The sequence below is a fragment of the Cnephaeus nilssonii genome (assembly GCF_951640355.1).
Source record: "Cnephaeus nilssonii genome assembly, chromosome: 17".
NCBI lineage: Eukaryota > Metazoa > Chordata > Mammalia > Chiroptera > Vespertilionidae > Cnephaeus > Cnephaeus nilssonii.
In genome coordinates this window covers 28,972,555-28,993,393 of record NC_137088.1, presented here as the reverse complement: position 1 = coordinate 28,993,393, position 20,839 = coordinate 28,972,555, and the positions used below count along the sequence as shown (strand labels likewise).

Below are 20,839 nucleotides of genomic sequence, written 5' to 3'. Positions count from 1 at the left end.
AAAAATCAAAATGCTACAGTTTATTTATGTATTAGAAGCTACCACAAATTATAAAAGCTACCACATATTATAAAAGCCTTAAGAAGAACTGGGAATGAATACAATCACAATACCCTAAAAAGATAATACGTTTTTCCTTCCTCAATAAAAAGCTCTTTCTTTCAATTAAATCTCTAAATGTTACCAATTTTGTATACTAGGTGTACCGGTTAATAATGACAGATTTTGTAATAAAAGAAAACATGATAATTTCAAGAGAAACATCAAAAGTGCTTTATTCAAAGTAATGTCCATCGCTAGCTACGCATTTCCCCCCATCTTTCAGGTAATTTGTGGATACCGTCCCAATAGAACTTTTCTTGTTTTGAGGCAAATCATTCAGAGACCCAATTTTCACTTCTTCGTACGTTGTGAAGTGCTGCTCAGAAAGTGCGTGTGCCACCGATCGGAACAAGTGGTCATCTGAAGGAGCAAGGTCTGGTGAATACAGCGGGTGGGTTAATACTTCCCAGGCAAGATCTTTTAATGTGTCTTTAACTGGTTTTGAAGTGTGTGATGGTGTGTTATCATGAAGCAAAATTACTTTGCTGTGTCTTCTGGCACATTCTGGTCATTTCACAATCAAAGCGTTGTTCAAATTGATGATTTGTTGTCGGTAGCGATCAGTATTAACGGTTTCAACTGGTTTTAGAACAGTGGTTCTCAACCTTTCTAATGCCGCGACCCTTTAATACAGTTCCTCATGTTGTGGTGACCCCCAACCATAAAATTATTTTCGTTGCTACTTCATAACTGTAATTTTGCTACTGTTATGAATCATAATGTAAATATCTGTGTTTTCCAATGGTCTTAGGCTCTACAGCAGCGGTTCTCAACCTGTGGGTCACAGGTTGAGAACTGCTAGCAGGGTTGCCTAAGACCATTGGAAAACACAGATATTTACATTACGATTCATAACAGTAGCAAAATTACAGTTATGAAGTAGCAACGAAAATAATTTTATGGTTGGGGGTCACCACAACATGAGGAACTGTATTAAAGGGTCACGGCATTAGAAAGGTTGAGAACCATTGTTTTAGAAGCTCATAATACACCACACCTTCCTGATCCCACCAAATGCAGAGCATTGTCTTCTTTCCAAAGCGATTTGGCCTTGCAGTCGATGTTGATGGTTGACCTGGATCAACCCATGATTTTGTGCATTTGGGATTCTCAAAATAAATCCACTTTTCATCGCCAGTCACAATTCGATGTAAAAAAAACTTTCTTTCGTGCCGTTGAAGCAACATTTTACTGATGACTTTTCGGTTTTCCATTTGTCTTTCGTTCAGTTGATGAGGCACCCATTTTCCTTTAAAATCTTTCCCATTGCTTGTAAACGATCGGAAATTGTTTGCTGAGCAACGTTTAATCTTTCTGCAAGTTGTTTTTTAGTTTGACACGCATCTTCATCCAATAATGCTTGTAATTGTTGGTCTTCAAACTTTTTCGGTTGACCTAGGCGTTATTTGTCTTTCACATCGAAATCATCACTTTTAAAGCATTTAAACCAGCATTCACAAGTATCTTGAGATGGAGCATGTTTATCATAAGCTTCCCGAAGTATATGATAACTTTTTCTTCAAAATAAAGTAATGAATTAAAATTTCCCACAAATGCTCTTTTTTTGGCACGAAATTTGACATTTTTAAGCGTAAAAATATCTATGATGTTAACACCTTCAGCAAATTTGACATATGAAGTTTTAAAGCTTTCTGTCAATACAACAAAATAGCATACATATCAAATTGCATATATATCAACATATGTGTAACTCCATCTATTGAAAAAAAACCTGCATTATTAACTGGTATACCTAGTACACATGTAAAACATAATCCCAAACCTGGAATTCTTCAAAGAGACACATCTTGCTATTAAAGAAATTCTTATTATTCATATTAGATGTAGGATCTGTTGAGCCTTCATCATTGAGTTTCTCCATTGGAGGTTGACAAGATGTGAATCCACATTAGGTGAAGTTGTGCCTATTGTAAGGCCTTAGCACAAGGGTGAGCTCCACAGAAGACTGAAGACTAATCCCAGCCTATGATTAGTTATGCTGAGAAAGCCCACGCCTGCTGGATTCATGTCAGAGAGGAGGATATGGAAGGTGAGATTCAAGCAAGGGAGGTAAGTACAGGGCAGAAATAAGATGCTGCTCCTGCCAAGGCCACTAAAGCATGTTCTGCAAGCAGGAGGGAATTTAAGATTTCATAAGTCCAGAGTTCAAATACCTCCACTGAGGTCAAGAATGAGAGAAAAGTGTTGCTTAGCAACCAAATAGATTGTTTATTGTATAAGTTATGATTGCCAAGGTCCAAAGCTCACAATTAATATATTTTGGGTTGTAAACTGTTAAATCCACTTTCCCCAATCCCAAGCCTCCCTTTCATGCAAAATGGTGGTTTGCCAAGAAAATGCTCTCAGATGTGACAGGCAATTGGCAACTGCTGGAGAAGCTGAAAGAATAGCCTGTATTAAGAAGGTGGGGGTGCAGAGCCACAAACAGCAAGTCCACAGAGAGATTAGAACTGACTTGCCAAAGTTCTTGAAACTCCCACCATTAGTCATTCATGGATTTTTCAGAATTGGAAGGGACTAGGAATCTTTTAGCTCAACCTTGAGAAGTGGTCACCAGCCCCAGCTGAACACTTTCAAAGGCTGTTTGCATATTGCCTCCCGTGCGGCTATTTACAACATTTATTCCCTTGGACTCCTATTGAAATACATATATGTCAGCTTGTAAGGAGTAATAAGCCACTGAGATTAACAAACATTTATTATGACCCAAAGGCAAAATCCTAAGAGATAAGATAGAGAATGGATGTTTTAAAGTGGATTGAAAAGGGTTGACCTGCCCTGGCCGGTTTGGCTCAGTGGATAGAGCGTCGGCCTGCGGACTGAAGGGTCCCAGGTTCAATTCCGGTCAAGGGCATGTATCTTGGTTGCGGGCACATCCCCAGTAGGGGGTATGCAGGAGGCCGCTGATCAATGTTTCTAGCTCTCTATCCCTCTCCCTTCCTCTCTGTAAAATATCAATAAAATATATTTTTAAAAAAGAAAAAAGAAAAAAGAAAAGGGTTGACCTATTTTGCTCATAGTAGGGTACCCTGAGTAAACAAGTGTTAGTGTATCAGATTCCTGGAGAAAATGCCAAAGGAAAAAAATGGGAAGGGGCAGTGAATGGCAAGGACTATAGACATTGTACCTTGGCTATTAAAAAAAAAGTATGGTTGGCCTGCATCTGCTTAAAAACAAAGAATTAAGATAAAGGTAATCAGGAGATTAATAAGAATCTAAAAAAGTAAATGATATTCATATGAGGGCAACAGAATACAGCCTTTTATAACAGAGGCGAAAACAAGCCAGGGTCAAGACTTTTTACAAAGGAGAGAGAGGATGGATGACAAGTGGGGGTGTTCAGGGAGATAAAGAAAATGGGTTTAGGAAACTTAGGTTTATAGGAGCAGGCAAGAGTCAATGTGGCAATCAAAGTCATTGGAACAAAGGAAACGTAACACCTATAATTTGATCTAAGAATGGTCTAACAACATAAAGAGCTGAAAGCAAGGTTGTCTAAATACACACAGGAAAATACAATCACCAATATTTGCAATGTTCTTTAACATTTTAAAATGTCTCATCTTGTTACTTCGTTTGGTCCTCATATATTCCCCAGGTTGAAGAGGGCAGGTGTTTGTGTGTTTTTTTAATCACCTGAGGATATTTTCCATTGATTTTTAGAGAGAGTGGAAGGGAGGGGGAAAGAAAGAGAAACATTGATGTGAAAGAGACACATCGATTGGTTGCCTCCCACACACGCCTGACCAGGGCCAGGGATTGAGCCTGCAACCCAGGTATGTGCCCTTGACTGGAATTGAACTCCTTTCAGTCCGAAGCCCAGCGCTCCATCAATTGAGCCAAACTGGCTAGGGCAGTGGTCGGCAAACTCATTAGTCAACAGAGCCAAATATCAACAGTACACCGATTGAAATTTCTTTTGAGAGCCGAAAACCGACTTCTGCGCATGGGCGACGAAGTTTCAATAGCACTGCATGTGCACGCCTGCACATGATATTTTGTGGAAGAGCCACACTCAAGGGGCAAAAAAGCCGCATGTGGCTCGTGAGCCGCAGTTTGCCGACCACTGGGCTAGGGTGAGGGCAGGTATTTTTATCCCATTCTTCAGATGAAGAACTAAAGGTATAGAGGGTACTTTACAGGACACAGGTATAATGACTCAAGATGATGCTACATCAGCCCAGCTGGTGTGGTCAGTAGGTGAGTGTTGACCCATGAACCAAGAGGTTGCGGTTTGATTTTTGGTCAGGGCACATGCCTGGGTTGTGGGCTCAATTCCCAATAGGGGGCGGTTAGGAGGCAGCAGATAGATGATTTTCTCTCATCATTGATGTTTCTCTCTCTCTCTCTCTCTCTCTCTCTCTCTTTCTCTCTCCCCCTTCCTCTCTGAAATCGATAAAAACATATTTAAAGAGAAAAAAAAAAGACGCTACATCAACCAGAAGAGGAGCTGGGGGGCTTTGTATGGTTCAGAAGATAGTTTCATTTCCCCCCGCAACTTCCTGCTAGAGGCTCAGTCTCTGACAAATGCTTTTCCTACTGTTCCTCAGTTTCTGTTCCTGCACTGCCTTTGCCCCTCTTAGATTCATTCTCTCATTACTTCTCCATCATCACTTAAAGCTGTGGAAAAAAGTATACACTGCACACTGAGCATTTAATCAGAATGGGCATTAATCTCTCCAGCACTGTTTGAGGTCCAAGGTGAATAAGCTAAACTTCACCAACAGATGTAGACTTCATAACACAGAGATTTCTTTTCACTTAAAAAAACAGACCACAGCCTCTAAAGTTATACTTAAGTGTCACTAAAAGTATATTGCAATTCAAGCTGGCCTTCCAAATCCTCCTATCTAATAATAGACAAATATGCAAATTGACCATACCTCCGACACACCCACAAGCCACATCCACAAACCACGCCCACCATCCAATCAGAGTGAGTATGCAAATTAACCCAAACCAAGATGGCTACAGCCACAGAGAGCAAGGTTTCCTAGGTAACAGAGGAAGCCAAGCTTTCCGCCTGCCCTTGCCAGGCCTAAGCCTCCACTCAAGCTACAAAGTTTCAATTATAGAAGGTAAACAAATTCAAACAAATGGCGGCAGAATGGAGCTTGAGAGAGCAGGCCAGGGTTGCCGCAAGCAACAGGGGAAGCAAAGCTTTCCGCACACCCTGGCCGGGCCCACCCGCTTAAGGCTACAAAGTTTCAATTATAACCCCAACACAAATGGCTGCCGGCCGCGGAGGGAGCCCCAGGCTTGGCTCTGCTCCAGGCTACAAAGTTTCAATTGTAGAAGGAAAATAAATTCCAGATACCAGGGCCTCCACTTGGGTTGCCAGGAGGCGTGGCCGGCCTGCAAACCACCACAGGCCCCTCGCTCAGGCCGCCCCACACCCCAAGGGAACCCCCACCTGATCCGGGACGCCCTTCAGGGCAAACCAGCTGGCCCCCACCCCTGTACCAGGCCTCTATCCTATCTAATAAAAGAGTAATATGCAGATTGATCATCACTGCAACACACAATATAGCTGCCCCCATGTGGTCAAAGATCCTGCCCCCATGTGGACACAAGATGGCCACCACAAGATGGCCAGCAGGAGAGGGCAGTTGGGAGGCACCAGGCCGGCAGAGGAGGGAAGTTGGGGGCAAACAGGCTGGCAGCGGAGTGGTTAGGGGGTGATCAGGCTGGCAGGCAGAAGCGGTTAGGGGCAATCAGGAAGGCAGGCAGGCAAGCAAGCAGTTGGGAGCCAGCAGTCCTGGATTGTGAGAGGGATGTCCGACTGCCCGTTTAGGCCCGATCCCAGTGGGATCGGGCCTAAACGGGCAGTCGGACATCCCTCGAGGGGTCCCAGATTGGAGAGGGTACAGGCTGGGCTGAGGGACAACCCCCCTCCGTGCACGAATTTCGTGCACCGGGCCTCTAGTAGCTTTATAAACTACAAGAATCCATAAAAATGTTAATTTATTGCTCCAACCACCTCGCCCCTCAATGTCCCTTAAAGGTTGTCTTTCTTCTCCTTTTCACATGATCACATCTTGTGAGAACACAAGCATAGAGTGCAAGGTATGCAGGTGCATAGTTCCTGTCTAGTGGCAGAGAAGAGCGGTCAGCACAGTAAAGAATGGCTGAAAGTAAGAATGGCTTAGTGAGTGCTAACAGACTGCCACAGCCAAGTAAAAGCTGGTTTTATGAGGATTAGCTAACTGGAAGACACAATTAAGTGAATTTTTAAAATAAATGACTTTAAAAATAGACAAAATCCAATAATATGAGCTGATACAATAATCCCAAAACAAAACAATGTAAACCAATACACTTGTGATATTTCCTGAGTTCATTATACACACACTCTCACTTTTATGTGCAATGTTATTTTTACCTTTTTAAAGGTATGAGCAGTTTACCTTGCTACTTCAACCGACAATTAAGGTCTAAGAGCAATGAACACCAATGCTTGGCACCCATACACGGAATTTAGGGCTACAATCAAGTACATTTCAGACAAGTTAATCAGCCATGTATGTATACTGTCTACTGTGCCACATGATGATTACGTATAAAGAACAAATTGTTATGTAAATGACTGTTACTAAACAAAATAATTTTCTAGCTTTTTAAACTTTTCTATGCTGTCTGCTTTAACACTGGCAGTTTTCCTGGCATACTGATTGATCCTCACTGCCTATAAATAGCGAAGTCCTTTCTCTGACTCCCCAGCATGCACAGACCTATCCTTGACTTGATTATACTCTTTCCTGTACCTCCCTTGACCATCTTAGGCTTTCTGCTCTCTTTTCTGAATCTGTTGAGTGCTAGAGAGCCACTGAACCATGGAGTAGGGGCAGAAAGGCCAAAACAGGCTCCTCAGTCAGGGGTTGGAAATATTCAGAGGAGGAAGGTCAACCCAGAAGACCTGAATTCAAGATAGAGCAGGGAGCAGGTCTCTGACAGTGAGGTGCTAATCACCTGGACTGGCTCTCTCTCCAGGTGTGGTGAGCCCAGCACAGCACCAGGGAACAACTATGTCCCTTAATCTGGACAGTCTCTTCTTGTCTGCCTGTCTGAAGCAGTCCATGAAAAACTTCTGTCTCTCTCACACACGCTGTTGCCATGTTAGAAATACCCTGTTCGGCATTTATTTGGTTAACATGTTATCTCCACATGCAGACTTCATTCATCCTTGCCAAATTCTATCTTTTGGATTTAGATTAATATTTCTAGCCCATTTAGATAACTCACCATTTTGGTTCCTACAACAGCTATTTCTCAAAGATTCAGGTAAGAAAATGCCAATGCCCTGAAAGAAGTTATAATTTATTAGGGTGGCTATCACTGAAAGTTAGGTAATGGTATGTTAGCCTATGTTCAGGGGAGATAACACATGGCAGAAATAGCACAGTGCTAAGAGTTAGAGGACTTGTCTCCCGACATGCACCAGTTCTATGACTTCAGGTAAGTATTGCAGGACTTCAGTTTCCTAATATGTAAAAGAGAGTGAAAACAGGTGAGCTCTTATTTCTGGAATGAAAGAGTCTGTTTTTCATTAGAAACATCTAAGGGATCAACAAATAATTTCTAAGATTAGGAGTGAAGAAAGGGGAATGAAAGAATTCCTTTTCATTTATCTTAAAATAACTAAATTTACAAATTATTTAACAGTAGTAACAAATGTTCTGAAGTTAGAGGTAGGGGAGAAAACAGGGCATGACAGAAGTGGGGATTTAGAGACTTCTCCAAAGACATACAGGATAGGTGACATGGGGGCTGAGGAGTGGAAGCCCATTTTGGAGGGGAGAACTGAGAGCCCAAATGCAGAGATGTGCCTGTGGGAGGGCAAGTGGGTCAGACTCAGACTCACACACAGAACAGTAGTTTGGGTTTTATCCTCAATATTAAGTTTTCAAACTTTTAAATATTATTCCTAAAAGCAGGGGAAATCATTCCCAGTGTAAGTGTGCAGGGGGTCTTGGGAGCTCCCACTTGGTCTCCTACTTGTCCACATGCAGCTCTTAGCCTACCAAATCCCTCTGTCTCTTAAAGCACAGCCTGAAATCACTGCTAAATTCCCAGACATGATCTGACTCTCCAACACATGTACATGATAAAAATAAAACCCAACCAAAAGAAAGCACTACTATGAATGCTAGGAATCCCTGAATATTGCTGAGGTGGAAAATGGCATGATCAAATATAATGTAATGGTCACGCTCAGTAGTAACTGTCCTAAGAGAAGGCTAGAGGCATAGAATCCAGTTACTAAAGATTTTATAGTAGTCCTGGCATTAGGAGCTAAGATCTTAAAAGCAGTTGGATATACTGGAAAGTATCAAAGACTTGCTTCTTAGTGAAAAATCCATTTATTTCTGAGTAGAATTACTGTGTTGAGCTGGCCTAGTTGTTCTTGATCTGGCTTCAGGACAAAGAGTTATGATTATTGGGTGAGAACAAAAAATAGTATTTGTATTCAACACAAGGGACTTATGTCTAACAAGTAAGGCTATATTTAATGATGAAATAGGTTGCTTGGTAAAATAGTGAGTTTCCTGTCACTGAAAGCATTCAAACAGAGAATGAATTTGTATGTCAGTGATATCATGGATGCAATTCCTATATTAAATGAGAAGCTGGACTAGAAGTCCACTAAGGTTTTCTTCAAACTTAACAGTTCCATGTAATAGGACCATAGCTAAAGATATATCAGGATCAAATACATTTTTTCAACATGGGAAGAAAACCCCTATGCATGCTTAAAAACAGAGAGCAAAGAGGCAGTGAAGAGAGGGAGATTGGGATTACTAGGGAAGGGCAAAAATACATCATTTAGTAGTTGTATTACCTTGGCAATTTTTCCCATTTCATAAATATCTGCTTTCTGATCTTCAATATCCATGAAAGCAGCTTCAATCCTGCTTAGAATCTGTTCATGGTTACTGCAGGCATCTGGGAGTCCTTCAGGAAAGTAGAACTGTGGAATGTTTATGGACAATGGTGCGTTCACAACCTTATTCACATGAGGAACAGGAGAGAGAGGTTGGGGAGCACTTGGAAAGGTGGCTGGAGGTGGCAATGGGGTTCCAGGCTTCTTTTCTAGTTTATTTTGAATCTGGAAGGAAAATGTGAATATGAGACACAAAAATTATAAACAGCATATATTTCTTGAAAGTTCTTACCAGTAATAAGAGGTTAGGTATAAATAAGTCACAATTAGAGACAGCAGAGATTAAGAGCTCACTCCTCTAGAGGGTGGCAAGCATGTTTCTAGGGAATGCTTATCCATACTAAATATATTAATACATCAACCATCTGTCAATGCCTGAATTTATATAAATTCATGCTTAAAAATCCTACATTTCCCATAAATTATATGGCAGACGTCTTTTTAAAATATTTTTTTTTATTGATTTCAGAGAGTAAGGGAGAAGGCTAGAGATAGAAACATCAATGATGTGAGAGAGAATCTATGATTGGCTGCCTCCTGCACACCCCACACTGGGATAGAGCCCACAACCTGGGCATATACCCTGACCCGGAATCCAACAGTGACCTCCCGATTCATAGGTTGACGCTCAACCACTGAGCCATGCCAGCCGGGCTATGGCAGACATTTAAGAGCAATGTCAGCTGACATATTAAGAATCTCAAGGTGTATTCTTTTTTTTTTATTATTTTTTATTTTATTGATTTTATTACAGAGAGGAAGAGAGAGGGATAGAGAGTTAGAAACATCGATGATAGAGAAACATCGATCAGCTGCCTCTTGCACACCCCCTACTGGGGATGTGCCCGCAACCAAGGTACATGCCCTTGACCGGAATCGAACCTGGGACCTTTCAGTCCGCAGGCCGACGCTCTATCCACTGAGCCAAACCGGTCTCGGCTCAAGGTGTATTCTTAGTCTGTTAGAACTGGATTAGTAAATTCTTTTCAAGACTGTTCTTGGTCTTCCTGTGCATTTCTCTCTCCTTCAATAGGCAGATGGAATAAATTTTTAATTATGTAGATCTAAAGTCTATTGGAGGGAGTGTCCTTTCACTTTCTTCTCTAGTTTAAATTTGTCTAGGTGGAATCACTGCCAGCCCTGATGCAGAGAACGTCTTTAAGAAAATTAAAGCATTTTTGTTTTGGAATGTCTTCTATCAGGCCAATTTACTTGCCACTAGAGGTGTGCCATTTTTTCCAGGATATAAATTGCTCTCATTTTTGGTACATTCTAATAGGCAAAGATCATGGTCCTTAATTTCATCACAGCCAAACTTACTTTACTGCTTATTAACTCATTTATACTTTAAATAGTTTACAGCAAGGACAGTATAAAAAGGGGGTGGAGAGTAACAGGGAGATGAAGATTATCCATTCAATTAGAGAAGTTTATTTTATCAATGAAGACTAAATTTAGTTCAGAGAGTCCTAGAAGAAAAAGTAAAAAGATTCCATGAAGATTTTCAGAGTTTAAATTTCTACTCTTAATTTTGACCAATTATCTATCAAGGCTTATGAGCATGACACTATTAGATGCCATATAAAGTATAAAAGATGGCATGACTGTTGACCAACTAGATTTTAAATTCACTGTGAACACAAAATATTGCTTGAGTGTTCTTCCTTAAATTATCCTAATGCCATTCCTAAAGTTTGAATAATAATTTATCTGTAAGTAAATCTATCATATTTCCTTTTGACATAGGGCTTATAACATGATATATAGATTAAGGACAAAAATCTTTGCTACCTTTGAAAAATATGAGTATTATAGGAAGATTCATTCACATAAATACATGAATATGATTGAATCTCCTATTTTTGTTATACATGACTCATTTCTCATGTTAATACCTGACATTAATACAAAGAGTGGAGTCTACTCATATATTATACTACTACTGGGGCTATGAAGGCCAGTTGGTCACACCAAGCCGCTGCTGCAGTACCAGGATGTAGGCCATGTAAAGTAGAAGTCCAGGAAGAAATTGCATAGAGGGAAGTGGTACCAATGAAAGATGAAAAACTTAACAGAAAACAGTGATGGCTTAGTAGCCCTATGACCTCAGGAATTTCAGTAATAAAACAGATTAAAATCCTTACTTCTTATGAAGTTATTGTGAGGATTAAAGGAAATTACAGGAGTAAAAAGCAAGGAAATTACACAGGTAAAAGGTTCAAAACAGTGCTGGGTACGATATGTCCTTATTTAAGCTAAAGGGCAGGTAATCTTAAAACATTAAACATAACCTGGCATGGTTCTGCAGATTCAATAATAAATAAAATAATCACATTTATAAAGAATTTAAAGTTTACAAACCACTTTTGATTTAACTGATAATCTATTCTAAGTAAACATTTCTCTCTACTTTAGTGCTAAATCTGCAAATATTACATAGTCTTGAGTCAATGACAATAGAAATTGTTCTTAAACTTCTAAAATAAGGCATATAATTCTTCAGGTCTTTATCTAGGTTATTTATATTAGTGTTATTTCGTTTATATTATTCTATGCTAAAAAAGATTTGTGAGGCAAGCATACAAGTCACCAAAATTATTTGTTTCCCCAAAATATTTCCCATGTGTGACATCCAGAGCAGTTATGACTGTAGGATTAAGACCATTGGTGCCAGTGAGGATGAAACCCAATAGTCTAATGAACACATGCTAGCGAGGAAGGTTTAAAGGAAAGCCTTCAATGTTGACTCTACACTTTTGCTCTGACAGAAATAAGTGACATTCAGAACAAACCCTGGCTATCTGTCAAAGTTTTTATTTGAATGGGAATATTTGATTATATAATAGTCTATTTTACCTTCCTTAAGTGTATCTCCTAACACAGAGCAATTCACTGATAGGCAACTATTTATTAATTCATTGGTTGCTACACATTTAATAATAATGATGTTAATATTTAAAAGGGAAAATATAAAGGATGCATATTGTGAACTTTCAGTTGTATCAATTTACTTTCCATTGAATTTAAACTTTAATGTAGTTTAATAAAACTGACTCTTTACAAACATTATAAAACAAAACACAGTAATATAAATTTTGCCAGATTTACCAGCAAGTTTAGCATCTGCTCACTTTGAATAAAATTGTTTCACTAAAATCTAGGAACAGCACTAAAACAGAATTAGCTGGGTAAAAGTATCTCATTCTCCATTTCAGCCTTGCCCTTTATGAACACAGTATCATTTAGAGATTCCTTCTGAATAGTATCATTATACTATTATACCACTGTAGCATTTCCAATATTTGATCATTTTTGAGCTATTAAAAAACACCTTCCAATAAAATAATATGGTCCAATCAAATAATTTGAAATTACTCTGGGTCAGAGTAACTATGAAACTATGGTTTGTTGCTGGGTTCTGGATGGTCATCATTTGTATGGCCCTTGATTAGTCAGTGTTAGGTACTTGTTTGTGAGGTACTGGCCATAACAGTGTAAGCAAGTTAGCAAGGGCTCTACAAAGTAGTCATTGCGGGCAGAAATGATTCAATCTCACAGCTTGCTGAGGGAGGACATTCTTTCACCACCCAGAAGTTAATTGCCACCCTTTATTACTCTTTAATAAAAGTGATGTTAACACTTAAAAGGGAAAATATCATACATACAATTGTCTAAATATAAAACTAGTTCTTCCTTCAAAGAAAAAAAGGATTAACAGGATCTATACTTAAAAAAAATTAATTACAGATGTATGTTAATTCAAACATAGCCTGTTGATTCAAAGTACAAACAGGAGTTTTAACACAAAAATTTTACCCCACACACACCTAAATTGTAAAATATGTGTTAAGTTGTATTTATTGTCTCTAAAACTGGATTCCCTCTCTACAGAGAAAAATGTGAGTACTGTACTCAGGTCCAGAAGGTCTATTTTTAAACCTGTTGGAATCTCTCTACAAATAGCTTTCTGTAAATAGCTGAATAGAGGACACAGATTAATTCCTTGATCTAATATCAAGTGAGCTGTAAAATTATTTGTAAGTTAGTTCATTGGGTGGTTTTATTAGTAATGAAAATAGTTTAAAAGAAACACCCAAGTTTCAAACCTGTGTCTGCTGAAATAACTTTAGCCGCTTCTTAAAACGTGACGGGAGAACAAAATCACAGCCCCTTGCCAGAAAAGCTAACTCTCCCCTTAAATCCGGGTCCCTTCGTAGAGATGTTTCCTTGATCATCATCTTTGAAAAGTGGATGTTTACTTAGCAACTGTCCAGCACACTTCTGAAGATAGTCAGATTTAATACGCTGTCAATCTTGTCAGGAAGAAAGGTATTTTTTTCTTCTTATCTTCCAAAGAAATTAAGCTCAAGCATTGTGCTCTCCCAGCCTCCAGAGACCACAATCCATGCTTGTACTGACATGCAGCTGGTTCCCAAATACAGCCGGTGGATCCCAGTACCTGCTCATAATTTTCAAGTTAGAAATACGGCCTGTAATGGGCCTGTTGCTCCTCGTAGGTAGCTTTATGTCAAATTGACCTGCACCTGGTGAGAATACAGAGCCTTATGGGAAAGGAAGCATCCACTACTCTGAGCGCCAAAGTTAGAAACATTACAGTGGACCTAAAAATAGCGACTTCTCAGATAATGCTAACTTCTTAAACCAAGAGTATGTGAGGTATCAATTCAGATACTTTCTCCTCAAACCAAAAGAGAAAGAACATTTTTGATTTTGCTATTTAATATTTTATAAAAAAAGAAAAAGCTGCACTTCAAACTTGAAACTATTATTTTAAGAATAGTTTATTTTTTATTTGAAGGGAAGCAAATATCCAGAAATCTCTAGTTATATCCAGTCAAAATATGGAGAAAAACAAAATTTCATCCTCAAGTGGTAACATACGAAGATATTTGTTGGTGTCAGATCTAAAAATCAAATCCTTTTAGTTTGTTTGCAGAAGACTATGTTAATCAAAAATACTTTTTGGAAGTGATTCTAGATCAGGATACATTTGAAAATATATTGTCAAAGTGTTAGTTAGGAAAGTGGAACAATTGATGCCACAAGAAAGCAGCTTTTGATACATATAAGTGAGTGCAATTTGGCTACCATTAAGGTACAAAAGCTGATCAAATAGCAATGATATACTACATTTTTAATTTGTGGCTGTTTTCCCCTTCAAGGCGCTTTAAACAAATCATCTGATCTTAAAAATATTCTATTATTTTATCATATATTAAAGTTCTGCCTCATAGAGTTATTTACAAGAGACTCTTCAAGTACTCTCTCATGTTTAACATTTAGACTTCAATATTTATTTTTGATCAACCACATTATTCAGTCAATATTTATTTTCTACTTCTAGAAAATATAAACCAAATAGCATTACCAAGTAAACCCCCAAACCCAAAACATCTCACAACTCCCTTCTATTAAATCTTTGTCTAATTTAGAAGGAATTAAATTCAATTGTTTCCTACAACTTAAGTTAGCTTTTTTTCTTGATTTCCTTTCAAGACATTCTGACACTTTATAATGTGTACACCTGGCTTATATGTTTAAACCTGAGGTTTTAAATTTCTTTTTCCTTTTTAAGGTATGTAATTCTCCACTCCAACAAAATCTTACCTGAAAGCTTCCAATATGGTTGAAAGAGGATTACAATGGAAACCACTGGCTAATGCTTCAATGGGCCCCTACCCCTCACCCCCACAATTTTCTCTCACTGGGCTTAAATGTTCACTCTTTGAGCTAGGTAGCTTTCCTGTTTTTTTCCTTATTTTTTTTGCCTAGAAATCTATTTTCCTCCTGCATTATTTACCTCCAAATTATAGCACCAAAAAAAATTGTTATGAATGCCACTAGGACTTTTGGCTTATGATGTAATTAATGCTTTTTCAATTAAAGCTCACCCTCTTCCCAACACCAACCTGTGGCTTCAGGGGGTGACTTTTCATTCCCTTCCTGAGAAAGTAGATTAGTGGTTGCCAGGGGCTAAGGGGAAGTGACTGCTAATAAATACAGGTTTGAAGGTAGAGGTGGTGAAAATGTTTTGGAATTACATAGTGCTGATGGTTGCATGATCTTGTTGAAAATTCTAAAAACCAAAAAATTGTGTACTTTAAAAGGGTGAATTGTATACTATGTGAATTATATCTCAATTTTATTTTATTTTATTTTTTTAAAAATATATTTTATTGATTTTTTACAGAGAGGAAGGGAGAGGGATAGAGAGCTAGAAACATCGATGAGAGAGAATCACCGATTCAGCTGCCTCCTGCACCCCCCCTACTGGGGATGTGCCCGCAACCAAGGTACATGCCCTTGACCGGAATCGAACCTGGGACCCTTCAGTCCACAGGCCGACGCTCTAGCCACTGGGCCAAACCGGTTAGGGCTATATCTCAATTTTAAAAAGCCTTTCTCACCTTGGCTCTGTTAGAGTAGATTAAAAAGTTAATAACATGGAATTATAGACTTTGTTTAAAATATCGTTGTAAATAAACTTTGAGAAGAAAATGATTACAAGCTAATTAATCTTAATCCTAAACTTTAACATCCTTCTCTTTTATGCTCTAACCTGGTGTTTTGTTTTTTTTAATGTTTAATTAATAGCTTGTCTTGTGTTATTAATGTTATTTTACTCTTATACAGTGATACACTGGAGTAGGGGGAGAAGGCCATGTGGTGGTGTTTATCTATAGTTTCTTTGCTCCTGGCCTAATCCTTGAGGCTTACTGGTAACTTCACTGGTTGCAGCAAAACAGATCTAATAAGCACTTCTGTGTCTTGCTTCAATTGCCTCCAAATGATAGGAACACATTCCATGACTAATAACAGAAAGAACCCATAAATCTAGTATTTTTATTTTTGCCTCTCAGTGTTCCTAAAACTTGGGGATAGATGTTCTAGGAGCAGGTATGATGATTTGTGCATTGATAATGAAGCAGCAGCAATATGATTGCTTTATGGTAGCCTATTGTAATCAATACAATTGTTTTACAATAGCATAGATTATACACTAATGGTTATAAAATTTTTATGGCAAACAGTATTATAGTCATATTCATAATACAGTATTGGAAACACTGTTTATTTCTAGTAATGATAGGCTGATACCCAATTTCTCCAATTATTAGAGAGAGGTATACTGTATAGTAATGTAATTTTTTTTGAAAGCAAAGTTATAAAACAGTTAGAAAATGAACACATTTATTTTATATTCAACTAGAAGCCCGGTGCACGAAATTCGTGCACGGCAGGGGGTTGTCCCTCAGCCCAGCCTGTACCCTCTCCAATCTGGGACTCCTGGTGGGATCGGGCCTAAACGGGCAGTCGGACATCCCTCTCACAATCCAGGACTGCTGACTCCCAACTGCTTGCCTGCCTGCCTTCCTGATTGCCCCTAACCACTCTGTTGCCAGCCTGGTTGATGCTTAACTGCTCCCCTGCCAGCCTGTTTGCCCCCAACTTCCCTCCTCTGCCAGCCTGGTCACCCCTAACTGCCCTCTCCTGCAGGGTTGATCACCTCCAACTGCCCTCCCTTGCAAGCCTGGTCCCTCTCAACTGCCCTCCCTTGCAGGCCTGGTGCCTCCCAACTGCCCTCTCCTGCTGGCCATCTTGTGGTGGCCATCTTGTGTCCACATGGGGGCAGGATCTTTGACCACATGGGGGCAGCTATATTGTGTGTTGCAGTGATGATCAATCTGTATATTACTCTTTTATTAGATATGATACAGGCCTGGTGCACGGGTGGGGGCCAGCTGGTTTGCCCTGAAGGGTGTCACAGATAAGGGTGGGGGTTCCCTTGGGGTGTGGGGTGGCCTGAGCGAGGGGCCTGTGGTGGTTTGCAGGCCAGCCACGCCCCCTGGCAACCCAAGGGGAGGCCCTGGTATCTGGAATTTATTTTCCTTCTACAATTGAAACTTTGTAGCCTGGAGCAGAGCCAAGCCTGGGGCTCCGGCAGCCATTTCTGTGGCAGTTAATTCACCTTCTACAATTGAAACTTTGTTGCCTTAAGCGGGTGAGCCCGGCCAGCTTTGCTTCCCCTGTTGCTTGCGGCAACCCTGGCCTGCTCTCTCAAGCTCCATTCTGCCGCCATTTGTTTGAATTTGTTTACCTTCTATAATTGAAACTTTGTAGCTTGAGTGGAGGCTTAGGCCTGCAACGGCTATGGAAAGCTTGGCTTACTCTGTTACCTAGGAAACCTTGCTCTCTGTGGCTGTAGCCATCTTGGATTGGGGTTAATTTGCATACTTGCCCTGATTGGCTGGTGGGCGTGGCTTGGCTGGTGGGTGTGGCTTATGTAGCAGAGTGATGGTTAATTTGCATATTACCATTTTATTAGAGAGGATATTACTCACTTTATACCTATTAAGGTAGACTATTCACTGCCATACAAATCTTGCACATGATGTTCTACATGATGAATACTTAAGCAATGATGATGATAACACAGAAATGTCTCATACAGTTGTTGCCGTAGTTATTAGATTTTCAACGAAGACACATGTATACACAACAAAACATTTAATAACTATGACATGAGTGAGTATTTGGTGTTCATTTAGTGGACTTGGATAATCATAAAGATCTTCATCTTTGCCAGGCCAGTGTTGCTCAGTGGTTGAGCACTGTCCTATGAATCAGGTCACGATTCAATTCCCAGCCAGGGCACATGCCTGGGTTGCGGGCTTAATCCCCACTAGAGAGTGTGCAGCTAATCAGTGATTCTCTCTCATCATTTCTATCTCTCTCTCCCTCTCCCTTCCTCTCTGAAATCAATAAAAATATATTAAAAAATAAAAACTTCATCCTTGTCTTTTTCATGTTGAATAGGTTAAGGAGGAGGAGGAAGAGGAAGGGTTGGTCTTGCTATCTCAGGGGTGGTAGAGGTAGAAGAGGTGGAAGGGGAGGCACGAGAGGGGCAGGCGCACTTGGTGTAACTTTACAGAAATATAATGTAGTTTTGTCTATTTTGCTTTGTCATTTCTCTAAAAATGTTTCTATATGGTACCGATCCTCCTTCCACCATATTCTTTAGTTTCAGTGCCTGTACCATAGAAGGGTCCATACAGTGAAAGCCAAAAGAAGTCTTGAATAATCAGAAATCTTCTGCCTGACTGATATCAACTGTTTTCTGGCTGCTTCTTCTGTCTTCTTCCTTGTAGTCTGACACTGGTTCAGAAACACTCAACTCCATCAAGTCGTCTTCTGTAAATTCTTCTGGAATGCAGTCTATGAGCTCTTGAATTTCTCCAAGATCCATATCCAGAAACCCTTCACCATCCACCTTTGCCACATCCACAATCTGCCATGATTTCCTTGATTGGCTCTGTCGTAAATCCTGTGAAGTCATGCACAGCATCAGGGCAGTTTCTCCAGCAGGAATTTATTGTTTCGGGCTTGATGGCTTTACTTTTTGTATAACAATGGTGGCATCTTCAATGGTGTAATTCTTCCAGACTTTCATGATGTTCTCTCTAATGGGGTTCTCTTCTGTAGCACTGACAATCCTTTCCATAGAGTACCATGTGGTAATGAGGCTTAAGGGTCCTTATGACCCCCAAATGTAGAGGATGAATCAGAATTCGTTGGTTTGGGGCAAGCAGACCACTTCAATATCTTTGGTGTTGAACTCATGGGGTTTTGGGTAGCCAAGGGCAATGTCCAATAGCAAAAGAACTTTAAAAGGCAGTCTACTAGCAAGGTACTTCCTGACTTTAGGGACAAAGCATTGATGGAACCAGTCCAGAAAAAGGATTCTTGCTGTCCAACCCTTCCTGTTGTATAATCAAAAAGCTGGCTGCTGGTGTTTGTCTTTTCCTTTTAAGGCTCGGGGGTTAGCAGCTTTATAGATAAGGACAGTTAATCAGAAACCCCACTGCATTTGCACAAAACAATAGAGTTAACGTATGCATTCCTGCCTTAAATCTTGGTGCTCCCTTCTCTTCCTTACTGATAAATATCCTTTGTGGCATTTCCCTCCCAGCAGAATAGAGCACTTTTGTCTGCATTAATACCTGTTCAGGCAGATATCCTTTCTCCTCAATGCTTTTCTTAATGGCACCTGGGAACTTGTCTGCTGTCTCTTGGTTGGCAGAAGCTGCTTCTCCTGTTATCTTCACATTTTTTAAGCCAAACCGCTTTATAAAAGTATTAAACCATCCATTGCTAGCATTAAATTCTCCAGCTTTAGGTCTTTTACCTTCCTTTTGCTTTGTCATATAATGACTTTGATTTTTCTCTAATCATATTAGAGTATACAGAGGTATGCCTTTCTTATAGCAACCCTGCACACACATAAAAGCTGCATTTTCAATATGAGATAAAAGGTATTTCACAAAAAGTGCAGGACTTTTGTGCCTGCTGGTGTAACTGCAGCAACAGCTTCATCAATTTCCTTTTCTTCTACAATGGTCCTTAGACTGGATTCATTTATCTTGAAATGGCAGGTAACAATAGCTTGCAGACCTCAATCTCTGGTACATATCAAGCAATTCAACTTTTCTTGCAACGTCATGACTTTTCTTTGCTTCTTGGGTGCACTTCCAGCATCACTAGTGGCATTTCTTTTGGGTCCCATGGTGCTATTCAAGGTTTGCGGTATTGCATTAACACGAAAAATAGGTGAGAACTGCGAAAGATCAATTTTTACTGTGATATGCAATATACTGGAGAAACAAACTGCTCACATGGAGATGATTAACATCATAGGCATTTTAAGCAGATACTCGCAACACTTGGGCTCACCGCAAGAACAACAGGAGGTATTTACGAAATTATTCCAGTATTACAGCATGTACTACAATTAATTTTATGCAGTAACGATTTAATAGACTACTGTTTACCAGAAGCCTTACCAATAACATGTAACGTTTGTTTACATGTCTCTTGACTGCTAATGGCACCGTGAACATTCTGTAAGTGTGTGTGAAAGTTTTGATAAATTTTAAACTTTTATAATACAGTTGTGTATATTTTATGGTAGTAAATGATAAAATAGACTAGTATCTACATATACTTTATGCATTTATGAAATACGTAAGTTTTTCTTAATTTTTCAGTATTTCTAAGCTTTGCAGTTCATCTTTGAATTTTTTCAAATTGTCACCAATCTCCAAAAATTTTTCCAATATGTTTATTGAAAAAAATCTGTTTATAAGTGGGTCCACACAGTTAAAACTACAGGGTTATTAAAAGGGTAACTACAATATTTACAAACACAGGCACAGGAGGTCAGATATGGCCCATGGGCCACAGGTTGCTAACTTCTGATCTAGACCAATATCCTCTTTCTCAATCTTTCAATATCCTCCTAGTATCTTCTAATTGGCTCCCTCTCCCAATACAGGTTTGCATTGTGGATAACAAATACTGTTCACACTTGTGAAACTATTTTGAAACCTATCCCACTGCCTGCCTTTGTCAGGCTTGGAGCTAAGAATGGTTTTATATTATTCAAGGATTGTTTTTTAAAGGCCTGGGGTGGGGTGGCATAGGGGCCAGGTGGAGGTCAAAGGGGGAAAGTGGTGGACATCTGTAATGCTGTCAACAATAAAAACAAATTAAAAACAAAAAAGAAAAAAAATTTTTTAAGTAGGGAGAACTGAGTCAAGGAATGATTTTGTTTTCTTGCATTAAATATTGTCTCTTTAAATTAGCTTTTCATGAATTACTTTTTCCACTTTTATCAAAAAGAAATCTCATCAAATTTTATGCTATTCTATGATATGGGAACTTATTTAAAAGACTGAAGGGAGAGTCTTTTAATAA

General features: G+C 39.4%; 1 protein-coding gene across 4 annotated transcripts in view; it reads right to left on the bottom strand.

The window, feature by feature from the left end:
* Positions 1 to 20,839, bottom strand: part of PPP2R3A (protein phosphatase 2 regulatory subunit B''alpha) — a 148,724-nt gene that overhangs the window by 84,778 nt on the left and 43,107 nt on the right. For 3 of the 4 annotated variants that reach the window (XM_079795331.1, XM_079795329.1, XM_079795330.1), the window contains one exon: positions 8,963 to 9,229. In XM_079795331.1, the coding sequence (XP_079651457.1) occupies positions 8,963 to 9,229 (267 nt within the window). Of the gene's footprint in view, positions 1 to 8,962; positions 9,230 to 13,170; positions 13,484 to 20,839 lie in introns of those variants that run through there. The other variant, XM_079795332.1, reaches the window with a different exon arrangement.